Source organism: Eublepharis macularius, chromosome 9, assembly GCF_028583425.1.
Source record: "Eublepharis macularius isolate TG4126 chromosome 9, MPM_Emac_v1.0, whole genome shotgun sequence".
Lineage (NCBI taxonomy): Eukaryota > Metazoa > Chordata > Lepidosauria > Squamata > Eublepharidae > Eublepharis > Eublepharis macularius.
The window spans coordinates 8873955-8890796 of record NC_072798.1 but is presented as its reverse complement, the minus strand read 5'-3'; the positions used below and the strand labels follow the sequence as shown (position 1 = coordinate 8890796).

The window sequence follows — 16842 nt, the reverse complement described above, 5'->3', positions numbered from 1 at the left end:
AAGCTTATGCTACTATAAAGTTGATTAGTCTTAAAGGTGCTACTGGACTCTTTTCTATTTCCTCTGTGGAGGACCCCTGATCTTCCTTGGTGATCTCCCACACAAGTACTGGCCAGGGGCAACCCTGCTTAGCAGCCAAGGTCTGACGATATCCAGCTATATGATGCCACCTTTCCATCCAGGGGCTCCTGTCCTAGTAGAAATATATCCATTGCCTTTCAGGGTTCTTTTTCAGAGAATCCCAGGTGGTTTTCATACATATTCCTAGAGAATCAATCTGGGCTGCCAGCAATGCTGGACTTTTTTTAGGAGGGGTGTGGGAAGCCACTTGAAGAGTGTTACCCAATCGTATTAGTCTGTTTTGCTCTAGCCACTGGACCTCCAACCACCTGTTCCCTGTGACACGATTGGTGAGAGAAGTTCCAGAAGCATGGTGGGTGTGATTGTCTGAGATGGCCTTTTCAGCTGCAACTCCCAGACTCTGAAATTCCTTGCCTTTCCTCCTTCTCCCAAAATACTAGAACTTGGGGGCACCCAATTAAATTGATGGGCAGTAAGTTCAAGACGGACAAAAGGAAGTACTTCTTTACTCAATGAGTGGTTCAAGAGTGGCGTTTGCTGCCAGAGGACGTAGCCATAGCCATGGGCATAGACAGTTATAAAAGGGGAATAGACCAATTCGTGGAGGAGAAGTCCATCAGCGGCTACTAGCCTTGGTGTGACTAAAAGGAACCTCCACATTCCAAGGCAGTCAACCTCTAAATCTCAGTAGCAGGAGGGGACATTAGGGGAAGGCCTCAGCCTCTATGCCATGGCGTTGCCCCTCCAAAGTGACTGGTTGGCCACGGTGTGAGGCAAGATGTTGAACTAGATGGGCCACTGGTTTGAACGTGTAAGTCTCTTCTTATGTTCTTGTGTTCTGGTTCCGGGGGTGGGGGGAACTCAGTCAGCAAGTGTAGGGGGGCCCTGTCTGACCTGCACCCACCTCCTACCCGCCTAGCCAACTGCATGCCCTTGCTCTTCCCCAAAGCCTTCCTGAAATAGGCTTCTCTCTGTTGCACTTCAGTGGGTATGTTTGTGCTGTTTTTCTTTTCGTTGCTGTTCTTTTACTGTTGTGCTAGCTTGCTAACAATAATTGTTTTAATTTTGGCTGTTGTTTTACTGCTTTTTTTTATTTCTGTCAGCTGCATTGGGGATCCCCAGATGGGGATGGAAAGGTGGGTTAGAAGTGTTTCAAATAAATAAATAGAGATGTCAATCAATAAAGAGAGCTGCTGTACCACAGTGGTAAAGTGGTTCGGCTATGAATCAGCACTCAACTGGTTTGAATCCCGCTACTGCCATGAGCTCAGCAGGTGGCCTGGGGGAAGCCACTTCTCTCAGCCCCAGCTCCCCAGCTGAATTATGGGGTTAATAGTAACACTAACTTGTTCACTGCTCTGGGTAAGGCACTAATCTATCTAGAAGAGCAGTATATAAGTGCTGCTGCTGCTACTGTTGTTGTTGTTGTTGTCGTTGTTTTTTAAAAAGCCTTTTCAGGGGCACGATCTTCTCCTCCTCCCAAAAAATCTCTTCTGCAAGTGACATTAAAATGAACTGTCCTTCAGTCCAATGTATGCCTACCTAGGAGGAAGCTACACAAGGGCATATTGAGTTACTTCTTTGTTTCTTGCCCCTCCCCAAGATTATTCTGTTCTGGCTCCCTAAATTCCTTTTGGCATTTTTAGCTGAGACGTTAGGCTAGCTTTGTTTCTGGAGTGTAGCAACACCCCCCATAACCTTTTTGGGCAAATCCAGCAACTGTTCCCCAATATTCCCAGCCATCCATGCCACCTTGAATAAAGATGTGAAGGCCCCATGAAAAATAATCAAGGAAAAAAACCTACATTTTTTCTAGTATTTTTTCAGTTTTTCTGAAAGAAAAATTAGAAATTTTGGTGAGCGGCAGGTGAAAAACCTTCTAAGAAAGGTTTTCTCTTTTGGAATGAATGAAAGACTTTTTAAGACAAGGTTACTCACTCAACATGTGTAGCGTGAACATTTTAATATATGGCAATATAAAACTTCACAGAATGATTTCTGTTTGTACTGTCAATATACACGCATATCTTTTCAAGCATCTTTATCGTTTTATATGTAAGCAATTTTGTCCATTATCGTTGACATGCTATACTATAGATATCTGTCAAAAATATTAATGTTATGTAAAGTTTAACTCAATATCTATATCTGTGCTGCTAGTTCCACTGTGACATAATGAGATTGTGTCCATATCAAATACTTCCTTTTGTTTACTGCAACATTGGTTTTCTTCTATTTTCAACTTCTGTTTTTCCCTGCCTCTCCGCTAGCAAAAAACAAGGTACATGTGCTAAGGAAGCCTAGAGTACGGCAGTTTGAAGAGCTTTCTCTCTTTAATGTTGGATGTATATTCAGTTTCGCTGGTAGGAAATTAAAAACAGTGCATTACTGTGCAGAAATAAGTTGCCAACCTCCAGCTGGGGTCTGGGGTTCTCTTGGAATCACAACTGATCTCCAGACTGCTGAGATTGGATCCCATGAAAAAATGGTAGATTCAAAAGGTGGAGTTCATGATGACATCACACCCCTGCTAAGCTTCCTCTCCAAGCTTCACATTTACCAAGCTCAGCCCCCCAATCTCCAAAAAATTTTTAATCCAAAGTTGACAACCCTAAGTCCAGTCTAAACTTATTGGAACCAGTGAGTTTACACTAGAGTAACTCTTTTAAAAAATGTATTTATTTAAAATATTATGTGCCTGTCTTTCCTCTGACCATCTCAGGACCCAAAGTAGATTGCATTGTAAATATTTCAAAAATATGCCAAATAGTATAATGTAATATGCTGGGTATGTTGTAAATGATGAATGTTATGTCATTTAGGCACAAGTCTTGCATATATTTCAATTTCCCTTGAAATATCTGCAATTTCCAACAAAAAACAAGGACATTTTTTCCTAGGGATTCAAAATTTCCAAAAAAATGTACATCTCTAGCCCTGACACAGGGCTTAAGTATATGTTCCAGTTTCTTCTGTAAATGGAAATCTTATTTTATTCCATACGTTTTCATGGACTAAAGTTTATTTCTTCCTGTACATGAAACCTACTGCTAGAATAAAATGTTGATAGTCATTAAATTAATTCATAGGATCACCATAAGTCAGAAGTGATTCGCTGGCACTTAACACACACAAGATCATAGAACCATAGAATCATAGAGTTGGAAGGGGCCATACAGACCATCTAGTCCAACCCCCTGCCCAGTGCAGGATCAGCCTAAAGCGTCTCTGACAAAGATTCATCCAGCCTCTTCTTGAAAACTGCCAGTGAGGGGGAGCTCACCACCTCCCTAGGCAGTTGATTCCACTTTTGAACTACTCTGACTGTGAGAAAGTTCTTCCTAATATCCAGCCGGTACCTTTGTGCATGTAATTTAAGCCCATTGTTTCAGGTCCTACCCTCTGCTGCCAACTGGAACAGCTCCCTGCCCACCTCCAAATGACAGCCTTTCAAATACTTAGAGAAAGCAATCATGTCCCCCCTCAATCTCCTCTTCTCCAAACTAAACATTCCCAAGGCCCTCAGCCTTTCCTTGTAGGGCTCAGTCTCCAGACCCCTGATCATCCTCATCGCTCTCTTCTGCACCCTCTTGATTTTGTCCTCATCCTTTTTGAAGTGAGGCCTCCAGAACTGAACACAATACTCCAGGTGTGGCCTGACCAAGGCAGTATAGAGAGGGGCTATGACCTCCTGCGATTTTGACGCTATGGCCCCTTTGATACAACCCAGGATTGAATTGGCCTTTTTTGCCACCACATCACACTGACTGCTCACTAGACAGTTTGGTGTAGTGGTTAAAAGTGGCAGGACTCTAATCTGGAGATCCAGGTTTGATTCCCCACTCCTCCACTTAAAGCCAGCTGGGGGACCTTGGGTCAGTCACAGCTCTCTCAGAGCTCTCAGAGCTCTCTCAGCCCCACTCACCTCACAGGGTGATTGTTGTGGGGATAATAATAACACTTTGCAAACCGCTTTGAGTGGGCATTAAGTTGTTGTTGTTGTTGTTGACTCCCATTTATGTTTTCACTACAATACACTAACATGGCTACCCCCTCTGGAGTTTTTTCTGTGTTTATTTTAAATGACCTTTCTTTAGCAAAGTTTTAAAATACAGCTATCTGTAAGTTTTCCCCAGGAGTAAAGCAAGTTTGAGGGCAGTTTCTATCAGTGAGCAACTGTCCCTCTCTCCCAACCCATTCTCCTCCTTGATAAAGTGATCCCAGAGGCTGCGTTTGAAAAGAAAAAAGGGGGAAGTCATTTAAAAAACAAATATTTTAAATCAAATGCGAACAAAATTGTTAAAATAACGTATTACCGTCCATGACGTTGATCATCCTCCCACCACACCTAACTCTGGTTTTTCTTTCCCTTGGCAAGAAATCACCAGGTGATTGCAGCAATTTTGACACAGAATTTCTGAACGAGAAACCCCGGCTGTCGTATGGAGATGGAGCTCTCATTAACAGCATGGACCAAAACATGTTCAGGAACTTTTCGTTTACCAACCCCATCATGGAGAAGCTGATGCCCTGACAACCTGAGCTTGAAGAGTTGCTAGCTGAAAAGAATCTACACGTCGGTTGAACTCGTTCTTCTCTTCTCCTGAAGGCTGGGAGGTGGAACTTAATCGTAGCTCCAGACAGAAATCAGGGTGGCCAACTTCTAGGGGGGGCCTGGAGATCTCCCGAAATTATAACTGATCTCCTGACTACAGAGAACAGTTTCCCTGGAGAAAAATGGCTGCTTTGGAGGGTGGATTCTATGACATTATACCCCACTGGGGTTCTTCCTCTTCCCAAATCCCACCACCCCCAAGTTTCAACCCCAAATCTCCAGGAATTTCCCCTCCTGGAGTTGGCAGCCCTAGCAGTAATACTCAGTCTGAAAGCATTCATCTTGATCTACCCCACAGTGTATTCTCTGTGTTTCCCTTAGTTTAACATGTGAACTGGGATGGATCCTGCTTCAGATCTCTTCTTACCAATAAGGGGCCATAGCTCCACTGTAGAGAATATGTTTTGCAGGCAGAAGGTTACAAATTTCATGCTTGCAAAGTGCAGGCACTAAGAAAGACTTCTCTCTGCCAGTGCTGGAATGGAAGCTGCAAGATCTGAGTACAAATCTGTTTGGGTGATCTTGGGCCGCTCACAGTCTCTCAGCCTAACCTACCTCACAGGGTTGTTGTGAGGAAAAATGGGGAAAGGAGAACCAGTTGAGCCGCCCTGAGCGTTGTGGAGGAAGGGATGGATAAATAAGGTTGCCCACCTCCAGAGATCTCCCAGAATTACAGCTGATTTCCAGACTACAGAGATGAGTTCCCTTGGAGAAAATGGCTGCTTTAGAGGGTGGATTCTCCAAACTCCTTCCTCTTCAAGCACCCCCTCCAAATTTCCTAACACAGAGTTGACAACCCTAGCATTATATGGCTCTGAGGTCCCTCCCCTCCCCAAACCCAACCCTCCTCAGGTTCCACCCCAAGTCTCCAGGTATTTCCCATCTGGGAGCTGGCATGCAACCCTCTGCCAGTTAGAGAAGACAATACTGCTAGAAAGGTCTGAGGCAGTTTCATATCTTCACTCAATAGCCTTAAACAAGCTTTTCTCTCCATTCCAGCCATCTGTAATATTTATTACTAGCTTGATACCTGTGCTTTGCTATGATATTTAACTACTTTCCCTTACCTGATTTTTACCTCAGAACACAGAGTTCCACAGTTGACCAATCAGAGGGGGGGGGTGCAAGAAGGCAGGAGCCTGCCAGCCACACAGGAAAGCCAGGCCCCCCAGGGAGATTGGCAACCCTAGTGAACTTGGAGGGGAAAACTGGCAGGTGCATTTGACCTCAGGACACATTCAATGACTCCCAAAAGCAACTGCAGACTGTTTAGAATGTGGGGAGTGAGGAGGACTAATCAGGCCACATATGCAAATGACCTCTGTGATCCAACTGTCTCGGAGGGGGGGAAGAGGTGTGGAATGTTGTGAGCCCCAATCAGCCTGCATATGCAAATGACCTTGAAAGGCTGGCCCAATCAGGGAAGAGTGGTGGAGCTGGCAGTGGGCGGGGTCGCAAGCAGGCAGCAGCCTACCAGCCACAGAGGGAAGCTGTATCCCTTTGGGAAAACACATTTGACCCCTTTATACCCCCTTAGAGGGCGATTTTCTTAAAATCCCTTCTTAGTGGGTGTTTGCATTATGAAAGGAATGTTCTCCCCAAATTTGGGCTGGGCGTTGATGAGTTAGTCAGGAGGACACTAGTCTTTATATATATAGATTAGAGCTGGTGTAGTTAGTACATCAGTATAGGACCTGGGACAACTAGGTTTGAATTCTCATGCAACCATGGAAGCTCACCACGTCACCTTGGGCCTGTCACATCTCTCAGCCTAATCAGCCCCCACAATGTTGTTGTTGTGGGGATAAGGTGGAAGAAGGAGAACTGATATGATAAGCCACTTTGGGACCTGATCAAAGAGAAAAAAATGTAAAAGCATACATTTCAAAAATAATATTAATTGTATCCTGCCCTTCTAGCCAAAAAACAGACCCTTGAGTGAAATGGCATCAAAGTAGGAAAAAAATTAAGTTAGGGTTGCCAGCTCCAGGTTGGGAAATTCCTGGAGAATTTGTGGGTAGAGCTTGGAGAGGGCAGGGTTTGGGTAGGGGAGAAACCTCAACAGGGCATAATGCCATACAGTCTGCCCTCCAACACAGCTCTTTTTTCCAGACAAATTGGTCTCTATGGCCTAGAGATCAGTTACAATTCCAGGAGATCTCGAGCCACCACCTGGAGGTTGGCAACCTAAATTAAGTGCTTCAGAAGACCTCAATATTGCAATAAAATCACACACAGTTAAAAAAGCTTACAATTTCTCAGTTTATGAGCCTGAATGAAAACACCATTCAAGATACAGAGCCAACCTCAGAAGAAGAAACTCACCACCATAACCAGCAAAGGCCTCCGAAAAAGACCATATTTAGCATAAGACAGAACTACAACAAAGATGGGGTGAAGCAGGCTTCTCTTGGGAGAGGTTTTCAGCACTTCAAGACCCTCTTGCTCATAACTACCCACCATTCTCCAGGTACTGCGGGCATAGGGTGGAAGGCCTCCAGGGATCGTCTTAGTGCCCAGCCAATTCAACATGGGCATCAGTGAACTTTGAGACACTGTGGTCATGGTGTCCACCAGTGTTTCCAGGGGCCTACTTATTTCTCCCTCAAAGCAAAAAGCCAGTCCTGGCACTCTTCCACCTCACTGGAGAAGTGTTTCAGAAGAACCCAGCCAGTGGGCATCACCTTTGTGCCTTCAGGGCACACCCTTTTGGAATTAACTGCTTCTGTCACAAGACAGTGTTTAGAATATTGTAATGTTTTCTAGAGCCTTCTAATGTTTTGTGATTAGACCCAGCCATTAAGGCAGCCATTTTATGGTCAGCCACATGTCCATGGCAGCCATTTTGTTGTGGCCTTACTAGGTTTTCTCAGAATTCCAAGAGTTCAACAAGGTTGGAAGTCCCCTGCAATAGGGCTTTAAAGATTGTCCTTTGAAGTGGGCCTAGAAACTAATAGGCAACCAAAATATATTAAATAAAATAGCCAATGTACTCTACCAATATTGTAGCAGGCACATTTTGGACTTCTTGGTGGGGGGGAGGGGGGGATGGATACTGACTGTCTTATCCTCCAATCCCCTGATACTTGATGACCCAACCCTGTTGAGAGGTACCACACACAACACACACATTGCACTGTCCCAACCCTCAAGGATTTTTGTTGCAAATCAGCTTTCCATCTGGTCTCCCCTCAGCTTAACAATGGGAACTGTATTTGTACGTTTAAGCCCTAGAGTTGCCAACCTCCAGGTGGGGGCTGGAATTGTCCCGGAATGCCCGCTAATCTCCAGACTAGCAAACTCAGTTCCCTTGGAGGAAATGGCAGCTTTGGGTGGCAGGACACCCTTGATGAGATCCCTCCCCTTCACAAGCCCCATCCCCAAATCTCCAGAAATATCCCAAGCTGAAGGTGGCAACCCTAAACCCTTAAATGGCCAGGTCTCCCATTTTTGCAGAAGACCTGTTGCCATGGTGGCCTGCTGCCTCTCAGTAAAGAGGAAATGGGGGGTACGAATAAACATTGTGGCAATGCTGCAATGTCACGTCCAGCGCAAATCCAGCAGTGATGTCATTGCATCGGCATAGCACTCTAGGATTTCACCCAAATTCTATGGTTTTTGTATTTGTTTTGCCATAGAGTTTTGGTGGCATCCTAGAGTGATACACCGACATGATGGTGTCACTTCCAGGTTCATGCCAGAAGTGACGTAGTGGCATTACCATGACGCCTATTTGCATATCTCTGTCTCTTAAACTTTCCACTCATTGCCAGCGCTGAGCTGATAACCCTACACTCGAGTGACCCTAGTTGAATAGGTATCCGTTGGTTTTTTTTCAGCACGTAGAATACCTGTCTGAGCATTATACCTCAGATAATGTCAGGGTGTTGATTTAGAACTGTTAATATGTTTTTTTTTAATGCATGTGATGTTTGTACAGGTTAATAAAATGTTTTCCACAGAAATGTGCGCAGGTATGTTTCTAGAGAGCATTCCTAAAAGAAGTTTTGCTCTATACAGCTGGGTTCAGAGCGGGCCTGGACAACTCTGCCCAAAGCTGAAAAGCAAAACTTCTGCTACTTCCCTGGGGTGGGCTGGGGACAGACTTTGGACCAGTGGAAAAAACCCAACAAAATCAACTCCAAAATAATCAAGGAAAGCTGAGCTTTATTAGAAAAATTAGAAACAAATGTATTATCACCAACTAGAGAGCACCAGTTAGGCCCAAATGACACGTTCCCTGTAAGTTTGGTTGTGAGTTTCTCAATTCAGATTGGGACCATGTTTGGAGAACAGGGGGACTTCAGCTGTCCCGTTGCACTTTTTGAGAACTGAAATGGCCCGGGGGCATTATTTGCCCCAGTGGGCGGGCTACTGTATGTCTGTGTCTTTGACTGTTTTTATGTATTTTATAGTCTGCCTTTCTCATTGAAATTCAAGGTGAATTACACAATGCAAATCCGTGGGATGAGGAGACATCTAATAAGTGATGAAATAAGAGTAGGACCGCAGAAATCTGAACCAAGTACTCAACACGAGACGTTAAGCAGAACATGAAATGTCATTACATAAGTAGCAATATAATACCACAAGAGCAAGACAAATACATACAGCAACGGATAATCCATGTTAATAGTATACTCTGTAGTACAGTCTACAGGCCCGTTGCCTCCATTGAAACATCTGCCTGAATTGTTCTGTCATAGTGCAGCTTTGTTCCTTTATTAAAAATGACCAGTTCTGTTTTACATCGTTTATGAAAAGCCAAAAGCACGGCACCCTTCCTAACCCATCAGGTAGGGGCTGCTGTGGAGAATGCGCGTGCACGGGCACTTGCTGGCATTGCCCATTTGCAGGGCGGTGCCTGTAGAATCATCATAGAAAATACAGAGCTGGAAGGGGCCTTACAGACCATCTAGCCCAACCGCTGCCCAGTGCAGGAACAGCCTCAAGCATCCCTGACAAGGATTCGTCCAGCTGCTCCTTGAAGACTGCCAAGGAAGGGGATCCCACCATATCCTTAGGCAGCCGATTCCACTGCTGGATTAATCTTAATGTGAAGAAGTTTCTCCTAATGTCCAGCTGGTCCCTTCCCTCCTGTAGCTTAAACCCATTGTTTCGAGTCCTGTCCTCTGTTGCCCACAGGAACAGCTCTCTTCCCTCCCCTAAATGACAGCCTTTTACATTAAAGAAGTAATCCCGTCTCTCCTCAGCCTCCTCTTCTCTGAACTTTCCTCGTAGGGCTTGGTCTCCAGGCCCCTGATTATCCTGGTTGCTCTCCTCTGCACCCGTTCCAATTTGTCCACACCCATTTTAGTAATAACACCAACAATAACAATAACAATGACAACATTCGATTTATATACCACCCTTCAGGATAACTTAATGCCCACTCAGAGCGGTTTACAAAGTATGTCATTATTATCCCCACAACAAAACACCTTGTGAGGTGGGTGGGGCTGAGAGAGCTCTGAGAAGCTGTGACTGACCCAAGGTCACCCAGCTGGCTTCAAGCGGAGGAGTGGGGAATCAAACCTGGCTCTCCAGATTACCGTCCCGTGCTCTTAACCACTACACCAAACTGGCTCTTTTGACGTGAGGCCTCCAGAACTGCACAGGTGGGCCCTGACCAATGCGGTATATATTAGTGGGACAATGACTTCCTGTCCTGTTCAAAACAGTGAGGCTGTGTGTATCGCCCAATCGTTTTGACTAAGGGATACAGAGGCAATAAACACTCAAGTGGTGAAGGAAAGCATACAGATGTTATTGAACCAGAGGATTTAGCCGTGTCAGTCTGTAGCTGCAAAATAGTAAAGAGCACAGCTCTCTTTGTCAGATGCTTGCCCTCATCTGACAAAGAGAGCTGTGGTTCTCAAAAGCTTATGCTACAATAAAGTTGGTTAGTCTTAAAGGTGCTACTGGACTCTTTACTAAATGTTATTGAAAGCTCTCTGATGGTTCCCAGGAAGGAAATCAACAAGTTATAAAGAACAAGTGCATGCTTATGCCCCTTCTGTTGTCAGTCAAAATTACAGTATCAAATGAAGAATGGGAAAGGACCTGGGCATCAAAGCTACTTAACTATCCAGTCATCAGCACAAGATTGCAGGCCTATAAAATAATTCATCAATGGCACCTTACTCCCCCCAAATTATCCAGAATTTCCTTGGCTAAATCACCACTGAGTTGGAAAAAATGTGGAGAAGTAGGCTCATTTGGATGTTGCTGATGTCAATGTGAGTAAATAGAAGAATTCTGGGGAAAAGTCTTACATCATATCAGTCTAATAACAAGCTACACCATACCTTTCAAACCAGAACTTATTTTTCTGGACACTGGCAAAACCTTCCATCTCGACAGATAAGACAAGACTTGATTTCATCCCTTCTAGTAGCATCAGGCGGACCCCGGAAACGGAATCTCAGCCCAGGCTCAAACCACAGAGCAGTTTTATGAGGCCAGTTCCAGGGACCCACCCATTGTGGTTTGGTGGTTTCTAACAGCAGAAAGGGCGTAAGCGTGCATTCTCTGTTTAGAATATGTTGATTTCTTTTCTGTGAACTGTCAGAGAGATTTCAATAAAATCCGCCCACTTTCCTTCACCGCTTGTGTTTATTGCCTCCGTATTCCTTTAGCAGAAAAGAATTATTGCTTCTTGGCGATATACCATGAACAGCTTTGTACGTGACGGCCAGGGTAACTAATGGGCAGCCAATGGAATGACTGCAGAATGAGAACCAAGCTACAAGTGACGAATGACACTTGCCTGGCAAGTGAACAGACTCATGTGTATTCCTCCGTGTTCACTTGTCATTCACTTGCGCTCCACTTGATCAAGTGGAGAGCAAGTGAACAGGGAGGAATACAGGTGAGTCTGTTCACTTGCCAGGCAAGCGTCATTCATCACTTGTAGCTTGGCTCTGAGTGTAACAGGCACTGAATCAGGCCTCTGCAGCACTTCAGAATTTCCTGTTAGGAGCGCACAGATTTGCGGCAATTACGTTACACATAATCTGTGATCTGGCCCTTAAGGAACCAGTATCCTCTTTGCTAGCATTCTTCCACACTGGCTGGGTGCAAGCAGAGTGCAGGCACCGCCCCCCCCCACCCCTCTGCGTTGTGCTGCCCCGGTCACTTGGGTGGCTTGGCCAGAGAAATGGCCCCGAGGCTGCCACATGTCAAAAGACACCTTTGAAAGGTGTGAGAACAGCTTCTCCTCTGGAAGGCAAGCAGGCAGCTGGGGGTTTCTGAAAACCATCCCAAGAGGAAGAGAGCTGTCCCAGGGTAGTCACAATTGCTGCTTGGTTGTGCGGAAATGGGAACTGATTGCCAGGGCCATTGTCCAGAGACGAAATCTCAGTCTCACATCTCCACCCCCTCTCCTTCTTTTATGGGTTGTGGGGAAGGATGAATGGAATCCCATCCTGGGGCATTAGAAGCGAGACCGTAGAGCCTCTTTTATGCCGCTGAAATTAGAGTATGAACCTGTGATTTGACTGCTTTTTATTGTAACTTATTTGTATTATTTCTATGTTGTAATCCGCCCTGAGCCTGTTCATGGGGAGGGGGGACTATAAATTTAATTAATCAATCACCATCATCAATTAATTAATTGATGATGATGATGATGATGATGATGACGATGACGAAGAAGAAGAAGAAGAAGAAGAAGAAGAAGAAGAAGAAGAAGAAGAAGAAGAAGAAGAAGAAGAGATGCTGGGTCCCTCTGGAATTCAAGAGTTCTGCTGAACTCATTGGGAACACATTAACAAAGATCACGACTGATGGGTTTTCGTAAATAAAGAGGGGACCCACGAGGATTTGTGCATGATGAAAAATGCCGTCCCCCAAGCTGGCCACTGTTCCCTTCCTTCTTATTCAGACTCTACTTCCTCCCTTGCCCACCCAAGTATCCATTTCCCCTCATCTGTACCCCCCTTTCACCCATCTGATCACGGTTTCCTCTCCCGCATCTCTGTTCTCTGTTTTGCATGACGTCTCGGGTTCTCTTCTGTAAACAATTTGCACAGTTGGATCTCTTACCCTTTTTGCCTTCTCACTGGTACAAGAGAAAAGCTGCATTGCCCGCTGATGTGCTTTTGAGAATTTCATCCAACCTTTCTGTTATTCCTGGACCAGCCCTGCACTTTGGTATGAAAGGAGCATTTCTCAGAATTGGACATTAGGTGGCAGTGTTACCTATCAAATAGAGACGGGCTGTTCTGTTTATTTGTGAATTTCCCTTGGCATTTTTCTAGCCAAGGGGCATTCAATCTCCCTAAAAACTATCAATTTTAAAAAGGACATCTAAAACACAACTTAGAGGATTGATCCATCAGTGGTTATTAGCCGTAATGGCTATACGGAACCTCCATGTTCAGGGGCAGTGTACCTCAATACTTGTTGGGAAGGCATTGGCCTCTGTGCCCCCAACTATAGGTTTTCTAGGGAAACTGGTCCACGGGTCTGATCCAGAAGGATTCTTGTTATGGTCTTATCAAATCCAAAATCGTGGTGTTCTCAAAGTCAACAAAACAATTAAACAACAAATGGAAAATCGGTGCATACGAAGTACAACAGGTCAACAAATTGAGATATCTAGGAGTCGTCTTCCAGTCGAATTTCAAGCATATTCAACATCGTACACAGAAAATCGGCGTAGCTCTACTGGCTTTAAGGAAATTCTTCTTTATTCAAGGAGCTCAATATGTACCAGTACTTTTACAAGGCTCTTGTAATACCATGCATATTATATGGTTCCCCGATCTGGTTCCTGGGCCCAATAGAACAACTTGACAAGTTCCAGTTAACTTTCTTCCGGAAAATACTTGCTCTACCACCATGTATAGCCTCCACAGTCATACGACTTGAATTGGGCCTTCCAAAAAGTTCAACACTGATCTGGAAAGCCTCAGGGCCAAGTGACAAGTGACACTGGCAAGTGAACAGACTCACGTGTATTCCTCCCCGTTCACTTGCCATTCACTTGCTCTCCACAAGTGAGTGGCAAGGGAACAGAGAATAACAGGGGAACTTGTAGCTTGGCCCATAGTCAATTTCAAATACAGGCTGCAAAACTTGGAAGATCGTTCAGTCTTCTCTAAATGAGCAGCCCAAGAGTGCTGCTGGTTAAGGTGGAATAAAACTGTGGACACAGAAATGAACAAATTAGGTCCATGGGACCCAAGAGCTTTAACTGGGGAAAGACGCAAGCTACTTACAGAGAAGCTGATTAAGCAGGACTGGGACGCCCTTCTAAAGGACGCGGCACGAAAATGCTCCCTGCTCTACGTGGGAATTAAATATCCTATCCAGTTCGACCAGTTTCATTACCTTAGTATGCTAGTAGTCCCAAAACTGAGGTGGTTATACATGGTTGTATGTTGCAACGCATTGCCAACAGCCCAAATGAAGGGCTGCTTCCTCAAGAAACCATCGGATCAACACTTCTGCAACTGCCCTTTGGTTGAAGTTGACTTGCTATCCCATATCTTCTGTCACTGTCCAAAATAGGTTTGCCAGCCTCCAGGTAGTGGCTGGAGGTCTCCCGGAATTGCAACTGGTCTCCAGGCCACAGAGATCAGTTCACCTGGAGAAAATGGCTACTTTGGGGGGTGGGCTTTATGGAATTATGCCATGCCACGGTCCTTTCCCTTCCCAAACCCCACTTTCTCCAGGTTTCTCCAGGTTTCACTCCCCAGGTCTCCAGGAATTTCCCAACTTGGAGCTGGCTACCCTAGTCCGAAACACAAACTAGACAGAGAGAGATTTTTAAAAAATGGCTACTGAGGCATTCAAACATTTCTGATGCCTCAAAATTAAGACTATTACTGAGTAGTATGTAAAAACTGCATTGTAGACATGGCAACCTTTTCTTTAACCGTTGTTTTTAATTCTTAAACTTTGTTAGAGTGTATAGCCTATGGGCTGTTTAGCTGAATAAATGGAACTGAACAGTTATGGTCTTAAAACAGGGGGACAGAACTTTTACTGCATTCAGTGGAATTCAACGAAAGGTCTTACAAATAAAGGTCTGCACTTGCTAGCTGAAGCTGTAATATGGAATTATATAGCCTCTTGGAGGAGGTTATTGTGTAGGGTAACAGACATAGGCCCTATTTATTTACTTATTTTCTTATTTATTTACTGTCCTCAGTGGCTTACAGCCTTCTCTCTTCCTTCATTTTATCCTCAGAACAACCCTGTGAGGTAGGTGAGGCTGAGAGGATGTGGTTGGCCCAAGCTCACCCAGCAAGCCTCCAGAGCAGAGTGGGGAATCGAACCCGGGCGTTCCAGATCCTACTCCGGCTCCACATTGGCTCTCTTACTACTGGCTTTGCGCCCCAATCCACCCTGTGGATTGATGGCGGATAGATTTGTTGGCTGGTTAACTTGTTTCACATTTTGGGGGGGGGGGGAATGGATATTTTCTCTGTTTTTTCTTTTGACATTGTAAGTCACTTTGAGTGTGTGCTGATGACTTGAGGACAGGATTTCACTTCACTCCGTTTCTGACAATAGCTAACATGATTTTTTTGTTATGAAAACATTACGTTGCACCTACCCCCCCCCCAAGGGGTGTCCCTGGGAAACCCAAAAGGAGGGCATGGAAACCACAGTTGACCCCCCCCCCCATGTACATGATACCTCTTGAAAATGGTCACATGGCTGGTGGCCCCGCCCCCTGATCTCCAGACAGAAGGGAGTCTAGATTGCCCTGGAGGGCAATCTAGACTCCCCTCTGTCTGGAGATCAGGGGGCGGGGCCACCAGCCATGTGACCATTTTCTCTGAGGGCAACCCACTGAGTTCCACCACCTCTTTTCCCAGAAAAAAAGCCCTGCCTAGAGATATACTGCTTCTTAATCTGGAGGTTTCACTGAGCTGTCATGGCTAATAGCAATTGTTAGACTTCTTCTCTTATAATCTGCCCGATCTCATTTTAAAACCAGTGGCTATCACCAGACCTTGTGTCAGGGAATCGTGACTGTAGTTGGGAGTCTTTATTAGAAATAATGATGTCCGAGCATCTTCTGTTCCAATATGATTCAAAGAACACAATGTTCTTAATCCAGGCATTCTTATGGAGCTACACCATGTCTCCCACCCCAGTTTTAATGTTATTTATTAAAGCACCTGAACATTTTGCTAACGAAAAATGCATCGCCTGGTCGGCTCAGACCAAAGTAGATTGAGGGTAGCATCTGGTTCCCAACCATGGCCAGCAAGATATCTCTGAGGAGCTAACAAACGGGGCATGAAGGGAACTCTGTTCCTTGTAGTTTTTCCCCAAGCAGCTAATACTCAGGGTTAGACTGCAATTGAACATGGAGGCTCTGTTGAACTATCGTGACTAACAACTGTCAAATGGACAAATTAATGGAGGTTAAGGTTTATTTTAAAAAGTTTCCTAAGCTATTGTCACATCTTGAGGCAGGGCATGCCACAGGTTAACAACGTTTTGTGAAAGGAACCCCTTTCTTGTGTCTGTCCTGCAGCTTACAGCAACACACATAAAAATGATCAACATTAAAACCAGCAATAACTAAAACAATATTCAACAGCTTGAAAGAGTACCCATAAAACAGCCCTCAGCCTAGAAGCAGAGCCCAAAAACAGCTCAACAAGGATGGACTCTTTCAGTGAAAAGTCTAGATAAAGAGAAGTGTTTGTCTCTACATCTAAAAGACAGTAATGCAGGCAACAAGCGGAGGTGTCCCCTGTTCTCCACCAGCGCTTCTGAAGTCAATGGGAGAAAAATGGATGTGGAATGGGCATTGTGCCACTGTACAACATCACTTCCAGTGAAAAACTAGAACTGACATCATTACGTCAGCATGGCAGTCTAGGAGTCACCCAAAATTCTACGGTTTAACCATGGAGCTCTGGGTGAATCCTAGAGGGTCACCCCAATGTAATGATGTTATTTCCAATTTTTTGCCAGATTGTGCACGATGCCAGCACACCTGTCCTTGCCTCACAATACCTCCTGGTAGTCTGCGGCTGGCAATCTTGCTCCAGGGAGAAAGCAGTCTATCTGGCTTATAAAACAGGAGTACCGTGCCTCCCTCCATATTTTCTGAACTAAAAAACCCCAAACAGTTTAGCCTTCACTTGCAGGAAAGCTGCTCTGACCTCCCCGCA

The 16842-nt window shown here is 44.9% G+C and overlaps 1 protein-coding gene across 1 annotated transcript in view; it reads left to right on the top strand.

Moving 5' to 3' along the window:
- PRKCQ (protein kinase C theta) overlaps positions 1–8661 on the top strand; it is a 72792-nt gene extending 64131 nt beyond the window's left edge. The window contains exon 18 of the mRNA XM_054989193.1: positions 4460–8661. Coding sequence (XP_054845168.1) covers positions 4460–4615 — 156 coding nt within the window. The 3' untranslated portion in view covers positions 4616–8661. The remainder of the gene's footprint in view (positions 1–4459) is intronic.
- The last annotated feature ends 8181 nt before the right edge of the window (positions 8662–16842 follow it).